Source organism: Cynocephalus volans, chromosome X, assembly GCF_027409185.1.
Source record: "Cynocephalus volans isolate mCynVol1 chromosome X, mCynVol1.pri, whole genome shotgun sequence".
NCBI classification, from domain to species: Eukaryota; Metazoa; Chordata; class Mammalia; order Dermoptera; family Cynocephalidae; genus Cynocephalus; species Cynocephalus volans.
Genome location: NC_084478.1, coordinates 126,432,388 through 126,449,520, shown reverse-complemented (window position 1 = coordinate 126,449,520; position 17,133 = coordinate 126,432,388). Strand labels below are relative to the sequence as shown.

Sequence of the window (17,133 nt, the reverse complement as noted above, 5' to 3'; positions counted from 1 at the left end):
ATAGACAAAAAACTCTGTTATCTATATTTTATTCATAAGTAAAAGGGGAATAGAAAAAACTTGTTTTTAATCTGGTATTTAGGTATGTCTTCCCATTTCACATGTACAGGTTATTCAAGTAACAGTGCTGTCTACCGAGGCAATACCTAAAAGCCAAAAGAAATACTAGGAAGGAAAAGTCCTAACAATTGGAAGTTCAAGAAGATACCTTCAGGAGGCTGAGCCACGAGTGGCCAGCAGCATCAGTAGAAGCACACGGTGTGCAGAAAGGTCTTGCCGTTCTTCTTCTCCAACTCCTTCAGCATCTCCTCCATCTTGTTGTCCATGTCCTCCAGGAGCTGAAGACACTGGCAGATCTCACAGATGAGGAACGCTCCAAGGGTGGCCTCTTCTTGGTTGTCCTGGATGTCCACGTTGACCACGTGCACTGGCTGGCAGGTCTCCTGTTCTCTGGAAGTCAGATGTTCTACCACCTCGTCGTAGACTCTCTCTTCACACGTGAGGATCAGATCAAACACATCGTTGCAGCTCTGGAACCTTTCTGGCCGGGGCTTGATTCTCCTATTTCTGTCCAGCATATACAAAATGCCATTGCTTGTATAGAATTCTTTGTCTTTCCTAAGAAGATCATTGTACATCTGATCATATGTGGTACTGAAATCATAAACATTCGGCTTGTGGGGTGTTGATCCTGGAAGCTTCACGCGAGTTGCTGTTCCAAAGGACCGGACATTGAATCCTCGTTTGCTGAGGACGTTGTGTGCCTCCATGCTCCGATTCTGGTTGCTTGAGTCCACCACAGCCACCCTCAGTGGTGACGACTGCATGGCGACAGCAGCTCTGTCAGCTCCGCTCAGCTCCAGGATGCCCTCCCGGCTGTGGGTCTTCAGCGTGAGCAAAATGGCGGTGGTGGCGGCCGGAAGTCAGGTAGAAGGAAGCTTCAGCTGTGACGCAACACATGGGGACGCGCAACACAGGGGGACGCACAGCAGGGCGTCTGCAAGGCGCCCGGAAGTCCTCCCTGGGGTCCCGAGCACCAGGCCTGGGTAAGAGAGGAGGCCCCGCCCCTCGGGCCTCCAGGCCAGCTCCCTGCAGTCTGTTCATGTGCTGCCTGCTGGTCAGGCGCATTGCGCCAGCCTCCCGATCTCACAGCGACCTGCGCCAGCGCTGAGAATCTCATTCCTGTTATGGCTGAATAATATTGCCTTGTATATATAGATCACATTTTGTTTATCCATGCATTTGTTGATTTGACACCTTTGTTGCTTTCACCTTTTCTCATTTGTGACGACATGAATGAACCTAGAAAGCGTTATGTTTAGTGAGATAAGCCAGGCACAGAAAGAAATAACTGCATAATCTACTTATATTTGGAATCAAGAAAAAATGAACTCATAACAGCAGAGGGTACAATGGTGGTTACTAGGGACTAAGAAAGGGCAGGGCATGGGGAGATGATGGTTAAAGAGTACAAAACTTTAGTTAGGCAAGAAGAACAAGTTCTGCAGATCTACTGAGCAGTATGGTGACTGTAGTTAATAATACTGTATTTTATACCTGAAAATTGCTGAGTGCATCTTAAATGTTCTCACCATTAAAAATGGTAAGTATGTGAGGTGATGGATATGTTAATTATCTTGATTAATCATTCCCCAATGTACACATATATTAAAACATTACATTGTATACCATAAATATATATAATTTTCATTTTATAATGAAAAAATATAAAAATAGGCCAATAACCAAGTATAAAGGAAGAAATCTCAAACTATTATTGTAGAACTGTGTATTTCTCCCTTCAGTTCTGCCAGTTTTTTGCTCCATATATTTTGGTGCTCTGTTGTTATGTGCCTGTCTGTTTCTGATGGGTTCACACATTTATCAATATTTAATGTCCTTCTTCGTCTCTGAAAGTCCTTAACTTAAAGTTTATTTTTTCTGATATTAGTAGAGCCATGGAATATGCTTCTGCATCCTTTCACTTTCAACCTTTTGTCTTTGAATGTACAGAGTATCTTGTAGACACCATATAGTTGGATCATTTTTCAATCCATTCTGCCTATTTTTTCCATTCTACCCTTTAAAGGTGCTTTAGTTCACTTATATGCACTGTAGTTACTGATAAAGGCATACTTACTTCTACTGTTTTACTATTGGTTTTCTGTAGGTCTTATACCTTTTTGGTTACTCAGTCCCTCCACCACAGCCTTCTTTCATGCTTAATTGATTTTTGTTAATGTACTGTTTTGATTCCCTTTAAATTTCCATTATCATTATCATGACTTTTGCAAGAATCATTTTATTATAATCACCAACACCACCACCATTATCCTTATATTTATTATTACCATTTTCTTTTTCTAAAATTAATTTACTTATTTTAATTGACCCATTGCAATTGTACAAGCTTATGGGATACAATCTGATGGTTTTTTTTAAATCTTCAAATTTAAATTTATTAAGACATTCAGCTATGTCCGTCAGTCTACATCCAATTAAAAAATTAAGTCACGTACCACGTTAGGAATACCGAGTCTGAAAAACACTTTTTGAGCCAGCCTATTGTATAAAGAAATGACTAGTTTCTTTTCATATCAAAATTCCCATAAAAAATTACATTCGCCCTCCCCAGTTCTACCTGTAGTCACGATGAAGGTAAAAATTTAAATATGACACATCCTTGTCAAAAAAGGTTGCAAAGTCTATTAACAGCTTTAAATGTGGCATTTGCAGAGTGTGATGATACAGTTATGTACTTACTGCCAAAGTGAAAATATAGTCATAACTTAACATTGTTTTGGTTCAATTGCAAGAATTAAATATTACACAGGATTGAAAAGTACACTCAGGGCCTTCATCAGTGACCTAAAGCCCTTCCCACTTAGGTCTCCTTCACTGAAGCGGACTCCAAAGTGTTCATTAGAGAGTTTTAGTTTACTTCACAGAGCCAGTGAAGTATACAAAATATTAACAAAAGTTCCATATATAGCAAAATATTGAAGATTCTGTCATACAGTTCCAGAGTCTCAGGTTACATGAATGCACTCGCAAGGGCCTGGTGTCCACGCACCCCTCCCCTAAAGCACATATAAAGTATGAGCGTGTTCCAATCTTTGAATACAATCAATGCTTCTCCATCTTTGATTTCATTTAAGTGCTGTACAAAACTCAATCACCTGGCTGAGTTCCAATCAACTGAGGGAAAAGGGGATGGAGAAAAGGGCTAATCACTACTCATACTTTATAACAAGAATGATCCTGTCCCCATAGAAAGTGAAATATCAGTTCCACTTCTGCTTGCTTCTTCCCATGCTGTCTTTATGCTCTTTATCCTCATTTCCTTAGCCCCGCTTAAACATTCAAATCTAATTTTATTTATCCCTCACAAATCAGGGGCAGTTTCTGAAGTTGCTGAGGTTGAGTTTTCTTGGCAAACCTCTGCAAAACATCAACACAGAACATATAAATACATTTTGATTAGCACACATTGCAGAATTTCTCCCACAATGTCAGGGGATGAAAGCAGGTTGTCTCCACTGAGAGTACTTCCTCCATTAAGATCCTTGGAATGTCAGTTTCTTGCCTAATCAATTCTTACATTCATTCCTCAAATCTGAGCAGGAATCTGTTTTGAGTTCTTCTAGAAAGAATCAAAGCATCATTCCCGCTTCTTTTCCTTGGCTAACTCAACAGGATGTGCTTCGTCTTTTGCACTATGAGGATCTTGTTTGGGGTCAATAGCCCCTTCCTGGCTGTCTGATCTTCTGGCACCGCACTCATTATTGTCCCTAGAACCTTCCTGTATCTTGGTCCCTGGAGGCTGCTCTTGTTCTGGGGGGTTCAGTGCCTTCCTGAAGCATGACATTTTGCTCAGCTGCAGCAGGAGGCTGTGGAACTCATTCAGTTCCTAATCCTGGAAGCTGGGAGGACTTTTTGAGGTGGCAATGGCACAGAGGGCAGGTCTTCTGGACATACAGCCATTTCTTAAGATAGCCTACATGGAAGAAATGACTGCAAGGCATGATCACAGCAGATTTCATGTCCTGCTAACAGATGGCACAAATATTGTGTTTCTCAAGCTGCTCTTTTGTAGCAATAGGTACTGATTTAATCCTATTCACAGCATCCCTGTGGAGAAGAAAGCTCTCCCACTGAAGCTGGGCCTGAAGCCACACATTACACTAGGAATAAATGAAGATGATCATTTAGCCTATCACTGTCCATTCTCCCAAGATGGTCTCCGAGACGCCATAAGCCACCACACAGAAACTCCACAAGAAACTCCAGCAGGCAGTAAGTGCCATTCGCGTAGCAGATGATATGATCCGTATTTTCTACTGGCTCTTTTCTGAATTCCTCCACCATAAATAAGACTTAAAAAAGTGTTCCTAGAACTTGAAGACAGGTGAGATTGCTGCTGGAAATAATAATAAGAAGCTAAAAGTGCATGGGGGAAAACTGGCAAATGATATAAGCTGTATAAATCAGTAAAAATAAATGAAAGCTTACGGCATGGAAGTGTTTCCATAAACTCTTGTCTCTAGATGCTACCAGTGCCAAAACAATAGGACCTGTAATTTCTATCATAGACTGAAGGATAGGAGCCACAGCAATGAAGAGACTAATACTGAGCAGGAATGCCCGGTGAACAACCTGTAGTTCTATCAACCCAGTCTGCACCGCTGGGATTAACAGCGTTACTCCTTCCGTCATGCCCCAATTCATGGCAGGATCATTTACAAAAGCTCGATAACCTTGCATGTAAAACTTGCAGAGTGTCAGAACACCCAAGGCGACAAAAGACACTGTGAAGACCAAACCCAAAAGAGAATACGGAGTGAGGCAACGTTCAGCAATATTTGTCAGAAAAAGGAAAAGAGGCCTCTCATGTGATGCAGGCTAATCTCGAACACTGAAATAGGAGTAAATGTAAAGAGCAAATAAGACGAGCCAGAAAACCATGAAAAGGTCGAGGACTACCAGTTGATTCCACAGGGAGATTCTCAAGGCTAGAAGGCCATTTACCTCCACAACCTGAACCAATTCTCTGTATGTAGACTTAGCAAGGTTATAAGGTACTAGAAGATTAGACACAAGAAAATAGAGAACTTCCCATCCAGTAAAAATGATAGCAAATTTGTTTATGATAACAATAGTCTCCAGAGGGACAAGGCCGAGTCATGCTAGCGAGGAAGCATGTGAGCTGAAAAGAGCCAGATCTGCTTCGTTTTCATGACACATGAGAATAAAGTACACACCCTCAACTGACCTATTAAGGCTATGGTGAACCGATTCATGGAGAGAGGTTCTAAATACATTGGTCCTTCATAGGCGGACTCCAGTTCACTCCTAACATAGTCCCTGGAGATTTGACGTCCAGCATAAAGTAGGGCAGTCAAAGAATATAGATAAATCTGGGTCATATGGAAGTTCTTTGTGCAGTGGTTTGAGGAACCTCCATACCATTTTCCATAAAGACTGCACCAATTTACAGTCCCACCAACAGTGTAGGAGGGTTCCCCTTTCTCAGCATCCTCGCTAGCATTTGTTCTTCTCAGTCTTTGTGAGAATAGCCAGTCTAACTGTGGCGAGATGATATCTCAGTGAGGTTTTGATTTGCATTCCTTGGATGCTGAGTAATGTTGAGCATTTTCATGTGTCCGTTGGCCATTCTTATATATTCCTTTGAGAAATGCCTATTCAGCTCCTTTGCCCATTTTTTAATTGGGTTACTTGTTTTTTTACTGTTAAGTTGTTTGAGTTCCTTGTATAGTCCGGATATTAATCCTTTGTCGTATCCATATTTTGCAAATATTTTCTCCCACTCTGTTGTCTTTCACTCTGTTAATTGTTTCTTTTGCAGATACTACAGATAGAACTGCCATATGACCCAGCTATCCCACTGCTGGGCATCTACCCAAAAGAATGGAAATTATCATGTTGAAGGGACACCTGTACTTCCATGTTTATTGCAGCACTATTTAAAATAGCCAAGAGTTGGAACCAGCCAAAATGTCCATCATTGGACTAGTGGATAAGGAAAATGTGGTATATGTATACCATGCAATATTATTCTCCTATAAAAAAGAATGAAATCCTGCCATTTGCAGCAACGTGGATGAACTTAGAGAACATTATGTTAAGTGAAACAAGCCAGACACAGGAAGAGAAATGCCACGTGCTCTCACTTATATGTGGGAGCTAATAAAAATAAATAAACAACAAAAAAGATACAACAATCACAATAATTCATTGAATTTTTTGAGAGAAGAGAAGAGAGCTGAGGTTGCCAAGGGTATAAAGGGGGAGAGGGAGGGGGAAAGGGCCACGAAAATCAATTCCATTCAATAATGGTAAATAATAATAATAATAATAATATATAAATAAAGCTGAACCAGATGCTGCCTGGGCACGGTTAGTAGCACAACACTTAAGATATAAACTACATAATGCATATTAAGAGCCAAATACTTATATTGGAAAAGAGGGTTGTTACTGAGGCTACTTCTTTGGATTTGCTGGAAAAAGGAGCTGACATCCCATCCGTACAGAAAATCCAACAGCATGATGCTTGGTACCCTCAGGTTCACGTTGAACACTGCCTCCAGTTTCTGTCTCCTCTCCAGCCGGGTTCATTTATTTTTTTCCCCCTTGGAGAAGACCTCGGGCCGCGGCTTCCCTCCCTGCAGGGCGGCGCTGCCGGCGGGAGGGCTCGGAAACTCCTGGCTCTCTCACCAGCCTTACTGTTGTCCTCAGGCGGCGATGGCGGCGGCGGCAGCGGCGGCAGCGGGGTTCCAGGACAGTGCGGCTCACAGCGGCGGCTCTTCCGCGCTGGGCCTTGGTTGTTGTGTTTTGGGAGGTGGTGCAGGGAGCGGCGGCGACAGCGGCCAGATGAATGAGGTCACCGCCCGAGCCCCTCAATAGCCTGTGGTGGTGGCGGCGGCTGCCATGGCCTCCTGCGCTCGCTGCTCCCGCCCCGGCGCTCTGCCACAATGTGATGTTTTGATACACACATACGTTGGTTGCATAATGATCGGATCAGGGTGGTTAATGTAACCGTGTCCTCCTGAACTTATCATTCCTTTGTAGTGAAAACATTCAAAAGCTTCTGTGATATGCAAAAGTTAACTGTTAACCATAGTCACTCTACTGTGCAACAGAACACCAGAACATACTGATCCTAGTTGTGATTTTGTATATGTTGGTGAACTTCTCCCTGTTTTTCCTCCCTCCCCCACCCCCACCCCCTTCCCGGTCTCTCGTAACCACTGTTGTACTCTCTGCTTCTATAATATCGACCTCTTTCAGAAAGGACATTGTTGGGGGGGGGGGGGGAGAAGGGAGGGAGGTTTTGGTGATGGGGAGCAATAATCAGCTACAATGTATATCGACAAAATAAAATTTGAAAAATAAAAATTAAAAAAAAATAATAAAATAAAATAAAAAGGAAAAGCAAAATATATATATATATAATATCGACCTCTTTTTAACTTTTTTTTTTTTTTTTTGATTCCACATACGAGTGAGTTCGTGTGGTATTTGGCTTTCTGTGCCTGGCTTACTTCATTTAACATGATGACCTCCAGGACCATCCATGTTGCTGCACATGACAGGATTTCATTCTTTTTTTCTTTTTTTTTTTTTGGCTGGATAGTATTCCATTGTGTATAGATACCACATTTTAAAAAATCCATTAATTTGTTGTTGTACACTTAGGCTGAGTCCTTATCATGGCTATTGTAAACTGTGCTGCAATAAACTTGGGAGCGCACATATATCTTTGACATACTAATTTGTTTTCTTTGGATGTGTTCCTAGTAGTGGGATTGCTGCATCATATGGTAGTTCTACTTTTAACTTTTTGAGGAACCTTCATACTGTTTTCCATAGTGGCTGTACTAATTTACATTTCCACCAACAGTGTATAAGAGTTCTCCTTTCTCCAAATCTTCCCAGGATTTGGTCTTTTTTGTCTTTTTGATAATAGCCATTTTAACTGGGGTGAGATGATACCTCATTTTGGTTTTAATTTGCATTTCCCTGATGATTAGTGATATTCAGCATTTTTTCATATACCTGTTGGCCTTTTGTATGCCATCTTTTGAGAAATGCCAATTCAGATCTTTTGCCCACTTTTTAATTGGATTATTTGTTTTTTCGTTGTTGAGTTTTTTGAGTTCTCTCTGTATCCTGGGCATTAACCCCTTGTCAAATGCATATTTTGCAAATATTTTCTCCCGTTCTGAAGGTTGTTGCTTTACTCTGTTGATGGTTTCCTTTGCTGTGCAGAAGCTTGTGAGTTCCATGTAATCTCATTTGTCTATTTTTCCTTTTGTCGCCTATGCTTTTGGGACCATATTCATAAAGTCATTGACCAGACCAATGTCATGGAGCATTTTCCCTATGTTTTCTTCTAGCAGTTTCATAGTTTTGAGTCTTATATTTAAGTCTTTCATCCATTTTGAGTTGATCTTTGTATATGGTGACAGATAGGGGTATAGATTTATTTTTCTGTATGTGGCCATCCAGTTTTCCCAGCACCATTTACTGGAGAGCAATGTCACTATTATTACTAGCATCAACAGCACCAAACATCATCATGAATATCATTACCATCCACATCATCATCATCGACTCCTTCATTGTCATCACCATCATCAAGTCCATCATCTACACCATTACTAGCATAAGCATATCATCACCATCACCATCATTACCAGCATCAACAGCACCAATATCATCTTTAACAACTTTATCATCATCATCATCATCATCATCATTCTTCCCATCTTTATCAGCATAAGCATATTCATCACCACCAATACAATAACTGCCATCTTCTTTAATTCCATCATCACACTTACCACAGTCATCATCATTATCATTATCATCTGTACAACCACCATGGTCACCATCATCTCATCATCATAACTGTCATCCTCACCACCATTGCTATCATCATCTTCTTAATTATATTGATAACAATTCTGTGACTGGCAATAATAGTGATGGTTGAATAATAATGAAGATGATGAGGATGATGGTAGTGATGATAATGGCAATAATGATGGTAATAATTGTAATGAAATGATGATGGTGATAATAACAGTGATAGTGATGATGGCGGTTATTATGGTGATGAAGGTGATGATGATGGTTATGATAATTGTAATAAAGAAGATGAAAATAATAATGATGGTGATGATGGTAGAAATGATTAATATGACGGTGATAACCATGGTGGTGATGATGTAAAAGATGATGACAGCGATGACGATTATGTAGATAATTCTGAGAATGATGATGATGAAGATGATGATATGGTGGTAAGAATGAATATGGTGAAATAGTGATGATGATGATCTCTTAAAATCATGATGGTCACGGTAAGTGCAAGTCCGATGAAGCTAATGATAATGATGAAGATAAAAATGGTTATGATTCTGCAGTGAAGATGGTCATGGTAATGGTGATGGAGATATTGAAGTTGATAATGGGAGTGACGATTATGATGATGATGGTAACAATGTAGATGATAATGGTGATAAAAAAGATGATGCTTATGATGTGTGTGAAGATGATGGTAAAGATGATAATAGTGATTTCAATGGTGATTTGAATAGTTCATGGTAAAGATGATACTAGTGATTTGAATGGTGAAGACAATGGTGATGATAAGATTAAGATGGTGATAATGAAAAAACGATGATGGTGATATTCATGATGGTGATAATGGTGGAGAAGATGACAGTGATAATGAAAATGATGATAATCATTGTGATCGACATGATGGCACCAGTGATGATGATGATAATCGTTATGAGGATAATGCAAATGATAATGAAGATGATACTGGTATGGATGATGAAGACGATGATGGTGATAATGAAGAAAATGATGATGGTGATAACGATGATGAGATGGACATGATTTTGATTCTGTTGATGATGATGGAGATGAAGAGTGAAAGACGATAAAAATGATGGTAATGCTGAATAGGAAGGTAATGGTGATGATGATGTGAAGAGTATAGTGGTGATGATAAAAATGATTTAATGTTAATGATAATGAAATGAGAAGGGTGTGTTTATCATAGTGGCGATGAGGGTGATGATAGTGATAATGATGGAGATATTGTAAATGATGATGATGATGATGGTAATGATGATGACAACAGTGATAACTGATAATAATGGTGAAATCGGTGATGCTGATGATAATTCTGTTGATGATGAAGGTATTGATTATGATGGTATTATTGATGAAAATGATGTTGGCAGTGATTAGAGTCATGATAATGATGGTAATGAAGATTATAAAAATGCTATCATAACAATGAAATTGTTGGTGGAGGTGATAATTGTGAAGATGGTGAGGATACTGCTGCTGAGAGTGATTTTTGTTAATTATGGTGATAATGATGATGGTAATGGTAATGACGGTGAACATTTCATTGATGAGATAAAGGTGAAGAATGATGTTGATCATATTGATGATCAAGGTTATGATAATGGAGACAATGAAAATGATGATGCGGATGCTGTTGAGGATGACAATGGTGATGGGCATGGTGATAATCATGGTGATCATGATGATGCTGTTGTCCATGATTGTAATTTTATTGGTGATGATGAGGATGGTGAAGATAAAGATAATGGTGATAATGAAGATGATGAAATAATGATGGTAACTTTCCTGTTGGTCATGATGATGGCCATAATGGGGAACAATATGGTGAAAGTAATGGTGATAATGATGGTAAAGATCATGATGTTGGTGATGATGATTTTGAGAATGATAAGAATCTGCTGATGTTACTGGGTGCAGGCAGATCTCAGAAAGCTCGGTTGTGAGACTCTCCTGTGCATGCTACCCAGCTCCCAGCGCCTGCTTCATCCCTCGTGCTTCCTTGTGTCACCCCTCGCACCCCCTGGAGAAATCACTGACACTGCTGCTGCTTTCGCCACTGCTGCCACTGCCATAACCCAGAAAAAAGTCAGAGACACAGCGAGATGGCCATGAATGCCATGCCCTAGAATAAAGAACATTAGTTTCCGTGTGTCCTAACGATGCCCAAATACTGGACTCTAAGGAATCTATGTGGTTCAGGAAGTTGTAGAAATCCACCTAACAATAGCACAGAGCAATGTGAAACTGTCCCAGGAGAAAGTAAAGGAAGTAAAATAGATGCAGAGGTAAGAATGAGAATGAATCTGATAAAAGGGAGCTGGTGTTCAAAGAAGATGGACAAGAGTATACTCAGGTACTGAAAATGTTGAGAAATGGACGGTTAAATGCAACATGTTTTTTTAAAAAAATTTTTGTTTGTTTTTGCACATAAATATTATTAGCAAGAATGTACAAAACAAATATATGTCCTCATTATTATAGTAGTGAAAAATAAATTTAGAAAACACAAATGTACAACCTGTTCTTTAAACTCAATGAATTCCTAGGCCTCTGTCCTTTTAGGTACTCTTTAGGTGCACTTTAAATAATAGTTTTATATGGGGCAATTGCAACAATATTTTTGCAGGAAAACTTTCTTATCTAGGGTTGGGTAGACAAGAGTCTGTTGGAACAGAGACTATACCCTGTGGTCTTTACGAATCAAGCCTAAGGTGCCAACCTTAATGTCACAGTCTGCCATGTTCACTAGATTTTTGTGTGTGTGTGTGATAATTTGAGATTTTCAGAAAAATTGCAAATACAGAGTTTTCATATACTCTTACCCAGTGTTCCCTATTTTTAACCTTCCAAATTACCATGGAATATTTATCAAAACTAAGAAATCAATATTGGTGCATTACTATTAACTAAACTCTTGACTTAGTCACACAATTATTCCTTTTTAAAATTTTATTTTAACACTTACTTTTACATATTTGTGAGGTACATTATATTGTTCCGATACATGCATGTACTGCATAATGACTCAGTTAGGGTAGATAGCATAATTTGGTACCTGTTAGTCCACCACTTCCCCTCCACCCGACCCCTTCCCCACCTAGACTCCGGTAACCACTATCCTACTCTCTACTTCTATGAGAACCACTTTTTTTTTAAAGATTCCACATGAGCGATATAATGTGGTATTTGTCTTTCTGTGCCTGACTTACTTCATTTAACAAGGTGGGTTGCGCACCATGAACCGTGGCCCCCCCATCCTGAGTGTTGAGTCACATCTCTGAGCTGCTGAGAGTGAGCTGAGCCCTATAAACATGCCCTGAGCTGAAGCCTCCCCATTAATCTGGTCCTGGATGACCATCCCACCTTATTCACCATCTGGTTGCTATTTGCCATTCTAGTTCCCTGGTGACCTCTCTGCAGTTCCATCCAGGTTCCTGAAAATAATAGGATATCTTTTTTTTAAAAAAAATAGCTGAATAGTATTCCATTGTGTATGTATACCACGTTTTTTTAATCCACTCCTTTCTTGATTGCATTTCCGTTGATTCCATCTCTTGGCATCATGAATAGTGTTGCAAAGAACATGGATGTGCAGGTGTCTTTTTGATATACTGATTTCATTTCCTTTGGGCATATATCCAATAGTGGGATAGCTGGGTTGTATGGTAGATCAATTTTTAGTTCCCTGAGGAATTTCCATACTGTTTTCCATAATGGCTGCACCAATTTACATTCCCACCAGTAGTGTAGGAGAGTTCCCTTTTCTCTGCATCCTCGCCAGCATTTGTAATTTTTCATCTTGTTGGTAATAGCCATTCTAACTGGAGTGAGATGATTTCCCATTATGGCTTTAATTGGTATTTCCCTGATGATTAGTGATTTTGACCATTTTTTTCATATGCCCGTTGGCCATTTGTATGTCTTCTTTTGAGAATTGTCTGTTCAGGTCCTTTGCTGATGTGTAGTTTGCAAACATTTTCTCCCATTCTGCACATTGGCTCTTCACGTTGTTGATAATGTCCCTTGCTGTACAGAAGCTTTTTAGTTTGATGTAGTCCTATTTGTGTAATTTTGCTTCAGTTGCCTGGGCCTTTGTAGTCTTGCTCAAAGAGTGCTGCCTACTCCCATTTCATGTAGCGTTTCCCTTATGTTTTCTTCTAGTAGTTTCATAGTTTCGGGTCTTAAATGTAGGCTTTTAATTCATTTTGAGTTCATTTTTGTGTATGGTGAGATATAGGGACCTAATTTCAATCTTCTGCATGTGGATATCCAGTTTTCCCAGCACCATTTATTGAAAAGACTGTCCTTTTCCCACTGTATATTCTTGGCACCTTTGTTGAAAATCAGCTGGCTGTAAGTGACTGGGTTTATTTCTGATCTCTCTATTCTGTCCATTGGTCAATTTGTCTATTTTGATGCCAGTACTCTGCTGTTATGGTTACTATAACTTTATAGTATATTTTGAAGTCAGGACACATGATACCTCTAACTTTGTTATTTTGCTCAAGATTGCTTTAGCTATATGGGGTCTTTTGTGGTTCCATACCTTTAGGATTGTTTTTTCTATTTCTGTGAAGATTGCCATTGGTATTGTGATAGGAATTGCATTGAATGTGTAGATTGCTTTGGGTAATATGGACATTTTGATGATTTTAATTCTTTCAACCCATGAACATGGGATATCTTTCCATTTATTTGTGTCCTCTTCAAAGTTTTCACCGATGTTTTCAGTTTTCATTGTAGAGATCTTTCGCCTCTCTGGTTAAACTTATACCTAGGTATTTCATTTTTTTCGTAGCTCTTGTGAATGGAATTACTTTCTTGATTTCTCCTTTGGCTACTTTGTTATTGGAGTATAGGAAGGCTATTGAATTTTTTCTGTTGCTTTTGTATACTGCCACTATACTAAATTGAATTATCAGTTCTAGTAATTTTTTGGTGGAGTCTTTAGGATTTTCTAAGTATATGATCATGTTATCTTCAAATAGGGATAGATTGAATTTCTCCCCTCTGATTTGGATGCCCTTTATTGCTTTTTCTTGCCTTATTGTACTGGCTAGAACTTGCAGTACTATGTTGAATAAGAGTGGAAATTGGGCATCCTTTTCTTGTTTCAGATCTTAGAGGAAAAGCCTCCAATTTTTATCCATTCAGTCTATTAGCTGTGGGTTTGTCATATAAGACCTTTATTATGTTGAAGTACATTCCTTCTATCCCTAATTTACTGAGTGTTTTTGTCACGAAGGAGTGTTGGATTTTATCAAATGCTTTTTATGCATCTATTTAAGTGATTGTATGGGTTTTTTCTCCCCTTCATTCTATTAATGTGATATATCATTTTTATTGATCTGTGTATGTCCAACCATCCTTGCATCCCTGGGATTAATCCCATTTAATCATTATGAATGATCTTTTTAGTGTATGGTTGGATTCCGTTTGCTAATATTTTGTTGAAGATCTTTGCATCTGTGTTCATTAGAGATATTGGTCTGTAGTTTTCTTTTTTTGTTGTGTCTTCTTCCAGTTTTGGTATGACCATAATGCTCACAAAATGAGTTTGGGAGTATTTTATCCTTTTCAATTTTTTGGAAGAGTTTGAGAAGAGGTATTAGTTCTTCTTTAAATGTTTGGTAGAATTTGGCAGTGAAGCCATCTGGTCCTGGGGTTTTCTTTTTTGGAAGACTTTTTATTACTGCTTCAATCTCAGTACCTTTTATTGGTCTGTTTAGGTTTTCTAGTTCTTTAGGATTCAAATTTGTCAAGTTGTATGTGTCCAGGAATTTATCCATTTCATCTAGGATTTCATATATTTGCATATAGTTTGCTCATAGTAGTCTCTTATGATCCTTTGTATTTCTGTGGTATCAGTTGTAATGTCTCCTTTTTTGTTTATGATTTTATTTGAGTCTTTTTTTTTCTTCAGTAGTCTAGTTAAAGGTTTATTGATTTTATCTTTTTGAAAAACCAACTCTTTGTTTCATCCATCTTTTGTATTCTTTTTTAAATCTCTAATTCATATATTTCTGTTCTGATCTTTGTTATTTGTCTCTCTCTACTGATTTATGTTTGGCTTCTTCTTGTTTTTCTAGTTCCTTGATTTGTAACATTAGGTTGTTTATTTGAAGTCCTTCTCCTTTTTTGATGCAGTCATTTATTGGTACAAACTTCCCTCTTAGCACTGCTTTCACTTATCCCATATGTTCTGGTTTGTTGTGTTTTCATTTTCATTTGTCTCCTGGAAGTTTTAGACTTCCTTTTAGATTTCTTCTTTGACTTATTCATTGTTTAGGAGTGTATTGTTTACTTTCCATGTCTTTGTAAGGTTTCTAGTGTCTCTATTGTAGTTGATTTCTAGTTTTATTTCATTATGGTTGGTCAAGGTAGTTGATATGATTTCAATTTTTAAAAATCTGTTAAAGCTTGTTTTGTGACCTAACATGTGGTCTGTTCTAGAGAATGTTCCATGTGCTGCTGAGAAGGATGTGTATTCTGCAGCTGTTGGATGAAATGTTTTATAAATGTCAGTGAGGCCCAATTGGCCTAGAGTAGAGATTAGTTCTGCTGTTTCTTGGTTAATTTTCTGTCTGGATGTTCTGTCCTTTACTACAAGTGGGGTGTTAAATTCCCCAACTATTATTGTGTTGGAGTCTATCTCTCCCATTAGGTCTAATAGTAATTGGTTTATATAACTAGGTGCTCTGGAGTTGGGTATATATATTTAGAATTGTTGGGCTGGCCCCTTGGCTCACTCCGGAGAGTGTGGTGCTGGTAGCACCGAGGCCGCAGGTTCGGATCCTATATAGGGGTGGCTGGTGCGCTCACTGGCTGAGAGTGGTGCAGACCACACTGTGCAGAGGGTTGCGATCCTCTTACCGGTCAAAAAAAAAAATACATATATATATATAATTCTTATATCCTCTTGTTAAATTGATTCCTTTATCATAATATAACTACCTTTCTTATCTTTTTTTAACTTTCCTTGGCTTGATGTCTATTTTATCTGATATAAGTATAGATACTCCTGCTCTTTTTGGTTTCTGTTTACATGAAATATCATTTTCCATCCCTTCACTTTCAGTTGATGTGTGTCTTTGTAGGTAAAGTAAGTTTCTTATAGGCAGCATATTATTGATTCTTGTTTTATATCTATCGAGCCACTCTGTGTCTTTTAATTGGGGCATTTAATCCATTTACATTCAGAATTATTACTGATATATAGGGGCTCGTTACTGCCATTTTGTTAACTTTTCTTTCTGTTGTTTGGCAGATCTCTTTTTCTTTCTTTCCAGTGTTACTGTCTCCCCTTGTGTTTGAGTGGTTCTCTCTAGCAGTATATTTTGATTTCTTGCTATTTATTTTTAGTCTGTCTCAAAAGTTTTTGTGTTACAGTTGTCATGAGGCTTACCAAAAACTTGTTATAGTTATAACAGATTATTTTAGACTAATAACTTAACTTTGATATCTAAGAAAGAAGAAAAAAAACAAAGCCAACTTTCTGCTTTGGACTCTTTCCCCACTTTTTGACATTGTTTTCTCAAGTTACATTTTTTAATATTGACTATCTCTTATATGGTTGTTGTATTTGTTATTGTCTTGTTAGGTTTGTCCTTTAGTCTTCATACAGAGGATGTAAGTGGGTTATTCACCACCCTTATCACACTGGAGTATTCTGAGGTTGTCTTGTAGTTACTTTACTAATGAATTATGTACCTTCAAATGTTTTCTTGCTGCTCCTTCGTGTTGTCTTCTTTCAGACTGAACGACTCTCTTTAGCATTTCTTGTAAAGCAGATCTCTTGTTTATGAATTCCCTTAGCTTTTGTTTATCTGGGAAAGACTTTATTTCTCCTTCATATATGAAGGTTAGTTTTGCTGGATGTAGAATTCTTGGCTGACAGTCTTTTCCTTCAGAACTTTGAATATATCATCCCATTCTTTTCTGTCCTATAAAATTTCTACTGAGAAATCTGCTGACAGATGTATTCAGGCTCCACTGAATGTTATGTGTTCCTTTTCTCTTGTTGCTTTCAATATTCTTTCTTTGTCTTTGGTTTCTGATAATTTAATTATTATGTGCCTTGGGGTCTTCCTCTTTGGCTTGAATTTGAATGGTGACCTCTTAGCTTCCTGTACCTGGATGCTGTCATCTTTCTCCACGCTTGGAAAATTGTCAGTCATTATTTCCTTGAATATACTTTCTAGGTCTCTTCCTTTTTCCTCT

General features: G+C 38.5%; 1 protein-coding gene and 1 pseudogene across 1 annotated transcript; both read right to left on the bottom strand.

Moving 5' to 3' along the window:
- Positions 1 to 242: 242 nt before the first annotated feature.
- Positions 243 to 827, bottom strand: LOC134367570 (RNA polymerase II subunit A C-terminal domain phosphatase SSU72-like). The gene has a single exon (XM_063084315.1). It carries the CDS (start codon positions 825 to 827, stop codon positions 243 to 245), a length of 585 nt encoding a protein of 194 aa, XP_062940385.1.
- A 2,834-nt stretch (positions 828 to 3,661) lies between these two features.
- On the bottom strand, positions 3,662 to 8,953 carry LOC134368347 (RING finger protein 145-like; annotated as a pseudogene).
- Between the last annotated feature and the right edge of the window lie 8,180 nt (positions 8,954 to 17,133).

Excerpts from the sequence above, each read along its gene's own strand:
- LOC134367570 (XM_063084315.1), bottom strand. The coding sequence starts at position 827 with ATGCAGTCGTCACCACTGAGGGTGGCTGTGGTGGACTCAAGCAACCAG.